At 35.5% G+C, this 13081-nt stretch overlaps 1 protein-coding gene across 1 annotated transcript in view; it reads right to left on the reverse strand.

Moving 5' to 3' along the window:
- Positions 1-13081, reverse strand: part of TMTC2 (transmembrane O-mannosyltransferase targeting cadherins 2) — a gene marked incomplete at both ends in the record, with an annotated part of 448300 nt that overhangs the window by 55499 nt on the left and 379720 nt on the right. Inside the window, one exon of the mRNA XM_080705147.1 lies at positions 12586-12700. Within this exon, the coding sequence (XP_080561273.1) occupies positions 12586-12700 (115 nt within the window). The remainder of the gene's footprint in view (positions 1-12585; positions 12701-13081) is intronic.

Here is a 13081-nt window from a genome sequence, read left to right on the forward strand (position 1 = left end):
CAAATTTCAATTTCCAATGATATATACAGCCTGGCTAGCTATGATGCCACAATTCTAAATAGCTTACATTTAATACACAGTAGTGTTCTCTTCAAACTATGATGTTAGCAAGCTTTTGAGACAAGAAGACAGAGATCAGGAACCAAGACCAGAAGACAAACATTAACTTTCTCAATTAGAAAACTGCATTCAGGTTTAAAAAGAGAAGGCCAACTAGCCATACCTATAAAATTGAATTTGCACTTTGGTCAAGCCAAATAAAAACTATAAAGACATACCCCATGCAACCATATAAATTATAGGAATAACTAAAGATAATGTTTCTCCAGAGAGCAGGGCATATTTTTCTAATTTTTAAAGGAAAACTAATTAGAAACACTGCTACTTTTAATGGAGGCTTTAAAGAAAGTAAAAAACCCTTGACCTAAGGCTCTACTGGACCCATGACATGTTACAATGTGCTGTTGCAATTTATATTCTCATAAATGTTAAAGTTCAATTTCAATATGTCAAGAAAAGTGCTTTAGTCTGGTATGAAACAGTAAAATTCCCCTCACTAGGGTATTTAATGAAGGTTCACTCTACCAAATTATAGAATCACTTTGGTTTAGATTCATTTGGAAATCTGAACCAGAATTCTTTAGGTCATGCCCTGGAAGAGTTTTCTCCAGAGGAAAATAAAAGGCACGGAGGTAGGAAATGAGAGTAACTTAATATTACAAAGAAGTAAGTTGCTTTGAAGCAACGAGATATCTAGCATGGAGAGTGTAGCTACTATTAATATTTGTCTTTATAGACATTCAATTTATAAGATAGATAAAGATCAGAAGAGAAACTGGGGAATCCATTAGATGAAATGACTTTAAAATAATAATCAACTCAATTTCAAAAAGGTCTTTCCTCCCCTAAAATGGGCTTATTAGTTTTTAAAGTCATCATATTCTTCAGTGGCTTAATGCCCAAAGGAAATATTTAGTTTAGAGGATTTAATTTCTTTTTTTTAATTTATTTTTTATTGGTGCAATGTATTCATACATCATAATGGTATAAAGAAAATACTTTTGTAGACATACATGCACACATCGCCCAGTTAGCCCCTACCCGATCCCCACCCCGTTCCCTCCCCATCCCTCCTTCCCATGCTTGGCTTAGTGGTTGACATCTAGTTTTATAGCAATTTATCCAATATTAATGATGACAATCTCACATAACAGTTTCATTTGTCTGATACCAAGCTTTTAATGACTTAAAGATAACATTTCAATATTTCTTTTTGCTTTCTTTCTTACCAGAGAATATTTTTTTCTTTTCTTTTTTTTAGGTAAAACTATCATACATTTATTTATTTATTTTTCAGAAAAAATCTATCCTGATATGGAATATGGACTCTAGATACCCAAAACAATCTCGAAGAAGAACAAAGCTAGAAGATGTATATTTTCTGATTTCAAACCATATAAAGCTACAATAATTGAAACAGTGTAGTACTGTTCTAAAGGCAGATATATAAACCATTGGAGTTAAATAAAAGCCTAGAGATATATTGTCAAGTTATTTTTCACAAGGTTTCCACGAACATTTGGTGGAGGATATACTAATCTTTTAACTAAATATTGTTAAAAAATAATAATTACATAAAAAAGAATAAAATTGGACCCTTACCTAATCCCATATACAAATATTAACTCAAAATAGATAAAAGACCTAAATATAAATCTAAAGACTATAAACTTTTAGAAGAAAATCTGGGTCATAAAACCTCATAACATTGAAATTGGCAGTGATTTCTTGGATATGATTTCAATGGCACAGGCAACAAAAGGGTAAATAAACTCCCTAAAAATTAAAAAAAAATATTGTATATCCAAAGACAATGTAAACAGAGTTAAAAATTACTGATAGAATGGGATAAAATATTTCCAAATGCTATATCTGAAGGTATATTAATATTCCAACTAGAAATCCTAAAAATTAGCAAAAATAAAAGCAAACAATACAATTTAGAGATAGGTAAAAGACTAACATAAATAATGAATCTCCACAGATAACCAATCTTAGTTGTCTGTTGGATGGAAAATCTTGTTTCTCTGGTTCTGGTGTGTGTTACCTAATTCTTCTTTGTAGTTAATCTCTTTGAGTATTTTCTCTAGTGCTGGTTTTGAAGACAAATTCCTTCAGTTTCTGCTTGTCATGGAAGCTTCTTATTTCCCCATCTAATTTGATAGAAAGCTTTGCTGGGTAGGAAATTTTTGGCTGGAAGTTGTTTTCTTTCAGAGTTTGGAATATGTTACTCCAAGCCCTTCTGGCTCTCATGACTTGGTTTGAGAAGTCTGGAGTGATTGTAATTGGTTTGCCTCTGAATGTCACTTGGCCCTTTGTTTTTGTTGCCTTTAAGATTCTCTGCTTGGCTTCCACATTGGTCATTTTGACAATTATGTGGCGTGGGGATCCTCTTCTCTGATCCTCTCTAAAGGGAGTTCTATAAGTTCCCTGGACCTGTGTATCAACCTCTTGCTCTACGTTTCGAAAATTTTCTGCTATTTCTTCCTTGAAAAGATTGTTGATCCCTTTGGTTTCACCTTCTTTTCTCTCCTCTATTCCAATTATTCTTAGGTTAGCTCTCTTAAAATGGGCCCATATTTCTTCAATGTCAGATTCCTGCTGTAAGATTTTTTTTTTCTAAATTAGAAACTATGCGTTTATTTTTTGAATGATCATCCTCTAGGAGCGAGATTCTATTCTCCATGTGGTCTAATCGTTTGTTTGTACTTTGAATTGAGGCCTTTACTTCATTAATTGCATCCTTTATCTCTTTTTGGCTCTCTCTGAATTCTTTTCGAAACACCGCTAATATTTCTACAGTTATTTTCCTGATTTGATCTTCTAGAAATCTCTGAATTTTTGTTTTATCAGGTTCTGATATTGTGGGGTTGTGGGCATTCATTGCTCCATTGTTATTCCTTTTTCCCATGATTTTGGAAGTTTGTGCCTTATCTGGGTTCTTCCCTGGGTCACTACGACTTCACTTAAGTTGCTCTGGATCTCGAGTCTGTGGTATCTCAGTCACCACTACTCCTTTACTGGATTGTATCTCAGAGTCTCAGACCCAGGGAGTCAATCGAGGCTGCTTTAGACCATGGAGGGTGTCAGGTTGGGCGTTCTCCTATGGTGTGATCTCTCTGCCACCGCCACTGCCCCACTGGGTCAAGTCCCTGGGAGCACAGTACTGAGATTTCTCCTATAGGGGCCACAATTTGACTCAATGTTGTTGAGTGCACAGATGGAGCTGTAGTGGACTCGGTGAATTCGCTGCTGCTGCCGCCGGTAGCAATATGGCGCCGCTGCCATGCCCTTGGCCGTGAGGCTGGCGTATTTCTTTTCTGTTTTTGACCTCCGCTCTGAGTCCCTGCAGGGTGTGCTGAGCCCAGCCTCTGGGAGCTTTAGACACTCCCTGTGCTGAGAAATCTGCCAAATTCCTCCCTGGTGTTCCGCAGCGGCTCAACTCGGCTCGCTGTCCACCCCTCCTCTCTCTAGAGGACTTAATTTCTTAAACGAGAAGTAGAATTGATTATATTCTAATGAAATGAAAGTAAACTCAACCAAGTAGGATTTATTATATATGCCACATAACAGCAAAAAATAATTTTCACTCTAAGACTGCTTCTTTTATTAAGTAACCTTCATCGACTACAAATCTGAAGACATTTGCATCTACACATGGAAAACTACAAAAAAAAAATAATGTCAGGCCCACCCACAGAATGTTAATTTACATCCTGGGTTTATACAAGAGAAGTCTCATGAGGAACTGTCCCATGTCCATTTTACAGTGTGATGTTTTATACCCCCTGTGCAAGAAACATTCTGGGTGTGCTTTATAAATCTTAATTACATCGGTGACTAAATCATTAATCAACATTTGAAAATCGAGGGAATTAGCAATATTCTGCCAGCTGCTTCAGGGATTCTACTAAATATTGTCAAGCATCTCAGACATGAGATTGTTAGGAACTGACTGTAGGACTTAGATCACCAGACCACTGTGATATGGCTGCATAAAAGAGCTGATAATATACATTTTTTCTCCATACTCATATCCTCCTCCACTAGGTTTTTTTCGGGGACAAAAATAAATTATAAATCCAGGATTTTTTTCATTTCATTTATTGTTTGTAATAACACTATGAAGCAACTGTGATTGTTAAACACATATTAAAAATAAAAAAAGGCAAAAACACTGCCAGATGCTTATGTTCTTACTTCCCGCAATCTCTAGTTCTTAGGATATCATAATTAGATATGCAGGGGAACCATAAGTCTCCCACATGCCCACATGAAGGCTCAGAAAGTGGGGTGATGGGGAAATAGTTGGCTCTGCCAGGATGTCTTCCAGGAAAGAGGTAGACACACTTGTGTTTTCGCCACAGGACATTTGACAGAACCTTGAATGAATGAGATGGTAAGAGAATGAGATGGAAAGAGAGCAAGTTCACTCACACCATGAAGCTCCACCAGGCTCAGGAAGCAACTTTTTCCCCCTTCAGCATGCCATCCCAAGACTTGACATTAAATTATGTCATATAGTTAAAGTGTAAAGATATGATCAATATGCCAACAATAGATATCATTTGGAGATTCAGACAGTGGCTCCTTTCTCATCACCAACTTCTAAGAAATCTTTCTTGGGACCACTCCGTCTTCATACCACCTCTGCTTCTCAGGGCCAAAAAAGTAAGGAAATTGATAAAAGGCCTCAAAGGTATTTGTAAACCAGATTTTGAAGTAATCTTGAATTCCCAAGAAACAAGTGGCCTGGGCAGACTGTACTTTAAAAGTCTGTAGATTCAGTTTCTTTGCCATCAGTGAAAATTAAGGTTCAGATTAAAGACAGACTAGAACAAAAGTCACAAACTTCATCATTTGCATACTGCATAATTCCATTTTTTGCATAAAAGACTATAAAACTTGCATATGTTTTATATATGTGTATATATATTTCATGTGTCTAACTTATCTCTGGTGTTATTTTATAATAATAAAAATATATTTTAGGATACAAGTTTATGGGCCATTAGGTATATAAAAGAAATATGAGAATCAATATATCCTCTGGAATGCTTGAGGAAAATCTGATTAAAAGAATCATTCACAATTACCTACATTTTTATGGATTCTGTGAGAACTGTAAAGTTAAAGATTGCTAAATCTAAAATTACTTCCTTGAAAATACTGTTTTAAAACCTCTATTACCACTGAGAATAGGATCCTCTTTTACTGCAATTAGGTTGTGAATTATAAAATTTGATTTAGAAATTACTTAACATAAACACTAGCCATTGTTTTATTCATACAAAATATATCTTATTAAAAGAGGGTTTCTTTTAACTAGACAGCTGTTTGTTCACGTAACACCAACGTAGACAGAAACAGTAGCTGTGTTTTCCTGGATTCTTGCCATCACTAGCCCGCTGTGTAGTTTTAAGTTGCTCAAAGCAGTACTAAACTTTAATTCTAGTTAATAAGCTATATAGCAGCAATAAGAAGAAAACTGATATGATGAAATAAAAATGTATGTAAAATCTCAACACAGCAAAACCAGAGTTACACATATGTCATAACAATGGAGCAGAAAAGATCTTTGCAATGAAACTTCTTCAATAAATTCTTCATGACCTTTAAATCTTTCTTAGATGAAAACTTCTCTGTCAAGATATCAAATGTCTTCAAGACCTATAGGTATTCATCTTAATTCTATAGGTAAGGAATGAAGAGGTGAAGAGAAATTGTAGGAAAAAACAAAAGAAGACTATGCTGACGATGTCATTTTATAAAAGGCCCCTCTGAGTGAGCATTTTCACCAGGCTCTGTGAAAGTCTGAGCTTACTCTTTCACCAAGCTCCCGGGACTGGCTAAGGACAGAGTAAGTCTGTTTCTAGAAAGACTACATGAAGTTGTGTGCTAGAAAAAATTAAAAGGGAAGAAATATAACAATAATGTCAACTATTATATTTATATACAATAAATTATCACTTCTATCTAAGGTGTAATTTGGAAAAAGAGACAGAGATGGGAGAAATAAAAAGAAAAGTTAGGATAAAGCTTGATAAAGCTTGATGAAATTTGCTTGTCATGGTGGTCTAAGAACCATCATAAACATCAGCTGAAGTACAAACTCTCAAGTAGCACCTTCCCCATCTAGTAATTCAGAGGATGCATTTTAACAAGGTCCCTAAGCCTGTACTCACTCACAGGCTAATAGTGAAGAGACACTGGGTAAGAAAACAGGCTCCTTCAACCTCATCTACCATAGCTATGCTTTAAAGACCTTACAACATGTTACAACGTGGTGGAAGTAAGACTCTCCTGACCAAAGCTAGCAGTAAAATATAATCCGTAGCTAGAAAAATCCAGGGATTTGGATTGGGTTTTATTTCACAGACGTTAAAGGGGAGAGTATATGGCTTAAAGGGTCTTGGAAACTTAGTTGTTCTTTGTAATCCTGGTGGATTGACTCCAGAACCTCTCTATCCCCAGCAGATACTAAAATCTTTAGAGGTTCAAGTCCTTTAATAAGTGGCATAGTTATAATCTATGTACAACTTCTGTTTTAAATCGTTTCTATATTACATATCAACTAGATAGCAAAAATGCTATGTAAATAGGTGTTTTACTATATTGTTGATGGGATAGTTACCAAAGCAAGTTTGCAAATGTTCAGCAAAAAACATTCTCAAAATATTTTTGATCCACACTTGATTGAATTGTGGATGCAGAATCCAGAGATATTAAGGGACAACTGAATATATCTTTTGCAGATATATTCACACACAGACATACACACACATATACACACACACCTTGAAAAAATAATCTGATTCCATTTCTTTCTCACTTAAAATTCTAACTTTTAGGGCCAGTGATAAGAGTTCAGTGGTTGAGCACCTGTGTAGCATATGCAAGGTCATGGGTTGAATCCCTAGTACTACCCCCAAATTTTTTTTAATTTTTCATTTTCAAAAGAATTTATAAGTTAGTTACTGTTTCTAAATTCTATGCTTCTATTATAACATAATTATATGGTACTATTTTACTTGGGAATATAAGTTAAAAGATGATGATTGTTTTTCATATATTCACTCTGCTTCCTAGAATTGAGGGAGCAAGTGTAATCAGTTGGTGTGGTACGCTTTTGCTTTTCTTACTACCTTGGAAACAGTGGTAGCTTGTACCTTTATACCTGGGAGAGAAAAAAAAAAGTGCACACTTCCTTCAGTTGCGACCCTTCAATGACTGACCGTGAATCTATTTTCAAAAATTTATGATAGAATAATAATATTGAGAGATCTTAGTATGTAGGATTTACACATTTGACAACCTGATACTTTCTACAATTTTTTTTTGTTTGCCTTTTTCCTTCCTTTTAGGCATCAAATGCTCTCTTTTCCCCCCAGCTTCTAGTTCTGGGAAAACAACAACTAAATAAATATGTTCCTACAAAAGGCTTCCAACAGATTAGTTGATTCAATTATTTTCTCTCACAACTGTTATGAGATAACTCTACTGAGCTCTAAAATTTTAAATTCCTTTGATGATAACAAAACTGCTTTTTTAAAGGAATAGTCTCATTGGAAGCACCTGGTGCTTTTTCATTCTATTTGAAGTACTAAAAGTGTTACCATGTTTTATCAATGTTCATTACAAGAGACCACCCAACAGCTGTGATCACCCTTCCCATAAACACAGTTGGCAATCAGCAACAGGCAGAAACCTCAAATTCCTTCATTTTCCAACTTCCTTCCTGTACATGACTCAGGTTCCACCGATCAAGGAAATGGCCCTCATATGTATGGGTATGGGAGGCAGCTGAGCCCAGGACAATCACTAATGAACTTGGCACTGGCTCTGCTGTTCCCTGCAGATGGTGGCAGTGAAGTTCCCGACTACAGAAGCTGCCGAGGCCTCGGGAAGGCTGCATCTCATTCCTGGATGAAGACAGTACAGCTCTTAGTCTGTCCAAGAGCAACTGGGTGTTGCAGATTGTTCTTTAATAAATTCTAAATAGCTGCTTAACCTAGCTAGAGTAGCAGCTGCACACTGTGACCCACACATGATGACAGTTTTGAAGGAGGTCTATTTTCATCGTGATTGTTTTCAAATGACGATACTCCCTTTGAATAAAACTGCTTATCTGCTCTATGCCTGCCTTCAGAATTTTCTACTTTAGTTAACATTTATGTCACAAAATTATATGGATGATATATGCATTTATTCATATACATAGTTACAAATGCAATTTTATATATATACTATACATACTGTTATACTATATATCTATATAAAACTATACATACTACTATACAAACATATGGATGTATATACTATATATAACCATCCCTTTGTAATTATGAGTATTACCTGTAATTAAATGTGTGAGTCCTTTCTACTCCAGTCTATGAATCTGTCAATTATTATTTTCATACTTTTATCGCTTTCCATGGAATTTTGGAAAAATATCTATAGCTCCTATTTATTAGTCTATCAATTGTACACTGCAGCTACTACCATAAGAAATTCAAAGACTATGAATTTCATGTGTATGGCTTCTAGCATTATAAAGCTCCTCTTTGCAACTATGTATTTTATTTTTTAGATTTATTATTTATAAGGTTAGGTTGTACAGTGGAAATAAACATATTACAAATCTCACTGACTAAAGACAAAAAGAGGCCATTTCTTGCCTATTGAACCTATCCAGTGCAGGTGAGAAAGGAAGTTTGCCTCTTTTTAATCATTTCAGGATCTGTTTCCATTTCTTCAACTCAGAAAAAGGGAAGAGCACCTACTCTTACAGCTTTGGTTTCAAAAGCAATACATCCTGTTCACACACATTCCACAACCCACATAAGACCCAGGCAGGTCTTCAGCCTTAAAGAAGGCAGGAAAGAGAAATCCTGTTCTATTTCTCAAAGATGAAAGGCCAAACATTTTTGGTGAACTACTTCCACACCACCTAGACTTCCTGTGAATCATTTTGCATCAGGAACTAGGCATGTTCTAAGTGGTGCTTTAGTTTCTATGGTCACCAAGGCCGCTTCACCAAGGGGCCTTTAATACTTTTGATTTTTCATTTTTATCTAAAATGCCAAATCAAAGTCATATATCTCAAAACTTTGTATTTGCTTATTCTGCAGAGGCAGATTTTCATGCACTGCTGATAATTTAACTGAGTGTGTTGGAAATATCTCAAATTTCAAGCCCCTTAAAGGGCTCCATGAGAAGAAGCTCTCCTCCTGTGGGAGGGCTAGACTTAAGCCTTCATTTTTTCCTATCTAGTCTCATCCAGATAGAATCACTTTTTTTTTTTTTTTTGGTGGTACTCGGGATTGAACCTAGAGGCATTCTACCTTTGATCAACATCCCCAGCACTATTTTCATTCTTTATTTTGAAACAGGGTCTCACTAAATCGTGAATGGCCTCACTAAGTAGCTGAGGCTAACCACAGAGCTGTGATGATCCTCCTGTCTCAGCCTCCCAAGTATTGGGATTACAAGCATGCACCACCATGCCCAGTATGGAATCACTTTTTAAAGAATTACATTTGGAATGAGCTTTTTTTCCCCCCACTAATAGATTATTTTGATCATTTCATTAGAAATTATCCAAGAAATCAGAAATCAAATTAGTATGGTAGAACAGTCTTTGCTGATTTGAGATATTAGATAAGCTATTAATCCTGCTAAACAAGCTACAAGCAGGGAGACTTTATCCTTTTCTTCACAGCCAATTAGTCACCAAATCTTAACAATTTTGTCTCCTAAAAATCTCTCAAAAGGCCAGGCGTGGTGGTTTACGCTTGTAATCCCAGCATGTGGGAGGCAGAGACAGGTGGATCATGGTTCGCAGACAGCCTCAGCTACTTAGTGAGGCCCATCGTAACTTACTGAGACCCAGTTTCAAATTAAAGAATAAAAAATTAGGGCAAGGGGTGTACCTCAGAGGTCAAATGCCTCTGGGTTCCATCCCCACACCTGCGAAAGAAAATTCTCAAAAGAAAAGACCTCTAAAGGGAAGAATTACTATCAAAATCAGTTTAGGATTTAGCACTCCCAGGAAAAATTTTATAGTACTATTAAATGATCACAATTATTGTAGCTAACCATTTTGATAAAAGTGCATTAAATGGTGCAAAATCCTTTCTTATTCCTTTCAGCAATTAAAGCCCTGAATACTCTTGACCAGCAAGGAAAGAGAATGGAAAAAAGACAGCTTGCATAGTAAACAATCAGAAAATACTTGAATTCGATGGAGCTAAGAAACAGAAAAGCCATATGAAATTATTCACAGACATAGCTACTAAACTGGGTAGGAGATCAGGCTGCTATGGTCTCACTTGCAGTCAATACAGGAGGGTGCTGAGTGACTTAAACTTAATGAGGAATACAGACTATAGAAAGCTACAGAAAAAGTTCTGAAAAATAAATCCTAATGATTTCCACATCGCCAATGTGTAACAAAAACTTTCCACCAGTTTCTAGAAATGTAAGAAAAAACTACAAGCAATATATTTAACAAGGACTTTTTTTTGTAATGTTCTCATAATGGGTTTCCATTGATAGACCTTGAATTCCAGACACTTATTTGAAATGTAGCAAAATGACCTGATGATGAAAATACTTGTAAGATGAATTATCCCATACAAACATAGGCCTTCCCATCCTTACAAAATGGTTTACTGTGACTAAAAGCAGTGTTATTATTCATGAAGAACAAAAAACGCCCTTCTCTCTACAATAGCATATAACCTTGCCATGAAAGTTAAAGTGTCTCTTAAGAATTATCTTTGCATGAAGGTTCTTGCAGATTGTTTATAATTCATTTTATAAGCATACTAATAGTCAACTAAGGGCTGATTTCTCTTTATAGGTGTCAGCTTTCTTGGGTTCATCATAAAACAAGTGTTTTAAGCATGCGAAACATTAACTTCTGAGGGAGACCATTCAACTGGAACCTCATACTGCACTTGTTCCCCACCAGGCTTTAAGTTTCTTATTTGAAATTAATAAAAAGACATAGTTCTAATAATCTCAAATGATAAACCCAAACCAATCTACAAAGTTTGAAATAAACATTGTGTCCTAAAGAACACAAGTAGATGAATATAGGTGGTTATAAAAAAAACAAAATAAGGGAGTTTTGAGATTAGGATCCAGACTGTATTCTGACTGCGCTGATGGACACACAAATCTGCGTATGATAGGGAACATGTCAAGAACTAAACATATAAGTGCATGCGCGCGTACACATGCACACACGTAAAACTGGGGAAACCCAATAGAGCCAGTGGACTGTATTAGCATCACTATGCTGGTCGTGATAAGATCCATCCGTTTTGCAAGATACGATCAATGGCAATGCTGGGTATGGTACAGAAGATTTCTCTGTATCGTTTTTTATAAATATATGTGGCTCTACAAGGATCTCAAAGTAAAAGTTTAAAAAACAGTTCCTCCCTGCTTTTCTCAAAAGTCATCCATCCATCCATCCATCCATCCATTCATCCATCCATCCATCCATCCATCCATCCAATTTTTTGGTGTTGAGATTGAACCCAAGGCCTTGTGCCTACTAAGTTCATGCTCTACCACTAGGCTACACTCCTGGATCAAAAGTCTTTATTTTAAAAACATAAAAATATGAACCAATTCCTCTGCTCTTTTTCTTCCCCTGTAAGAGTACTCTACATAATTATAAATCTATTGCTCAAAGATAAGCGCAAGGCCATAGTATGGATGTCACTTAATGAAGCACTTAGCAGGGGATTTAATGGAATTAAATTCAGGTAAGAGTACAGGAAAAAAAACATATATATTGTGAAGAGTAAACATATTGCTCTTTAAAAACTGTATAATAATCATTAAAATTGTTTTTTGTAAATATCTTCCTTTAACTTAAAATACCACTTATGGGTACACTGATTCTGTTTATAGTCACAACAAAACCAGTGGATCATTTTATTTTTTTAAATGTTGTAATTTGCCTTTATAATAATACTTCTAAAAACAGAAGGAGTAATTGCCTGAAAAATGTATTGTTTCAAAACACAACAACAGTGCTGATTACAGGGCCATTGTATTTCATAGGCCTTAAGTATATTTGCATTTGATAAACTTTCCCACTATTAAACACAGTACAAGGTATCCATATGCCACATTCAATAACAATCAATGCAAACATGCAGATGCAATTGACTAATTAGCATATGTTTTGATTGAGACATTTAATTAGTTCATTTAATTAATTCAATTTTGCAGTTTCCCTTTTGTTTTCTGACCAGTAATTTTTTTGGAGGGAACAGAAAAGGAGGGAATCTCAATAATTTTCAGATAGTCCTGAGAGCACATCGACCCTGAACCTTGAACACAGAGATTATAATAAAAAAAAAAAGTTTTGAATTTTACATGATTTTGTAGCATTGTTCATAGGAAGACTGTGGAATAAGGCAGTATAATAGATAAATTAGTATATCTAATTATCTTCTCAAAGCTAGGGTGTTGGTCTCTTAAGGGACAGTAGAAAAAACTAACCTGAGCATGTGGGCAGCATTGAAGACAACGTCAAACTCTGAACTGTCCAGCTCAGCTGCCTTTTTGGCCATTTCAGCTGCTTCTAGGAGGCGAGCTTCTTCCAGAAGAAATTGACCTGCAGAATGCAGAGCATGAAGGCGATGAGCTATAACTCAGAAATAGTAATTGTATGAAACCATAAAGCTGCATTTAGAGAAATATAAGTACAGTGGTAAAGGTGATTTGAAGCTAAGACTTAATGCCATGCTCTTTACTTAGTTGTATTTTATATGTCTTTTCCTTAATTGCAGGATGCTATAAGGATTCTATTTGGCGCATGTATATATATATATATATATATATATATATATATATATATTCCTGAAAAGAAGTCTTCCATGGACTATTCAAGCAAGAAATAAAAAGGAATGTACTTACAGACATATTACAATTTGACTTTAATAGGTAGTACTTTAAGACACCTTCTGTCTCATGCATATGGAAGACAGGCATATCC

The sequence above is a fragment of the Muscardinus avellanarius genome, assembly GCF_963383645.1.
Source record: "Muscardinus avellanarius genome assembly, chromosome: 11".
NCBI classification, from domain to species: Eukaryota; Metazoa; Chordata; class Mammalia; order Rodentia; family Gliridae; genus Muscardinus; species Muscardinus avellanarius.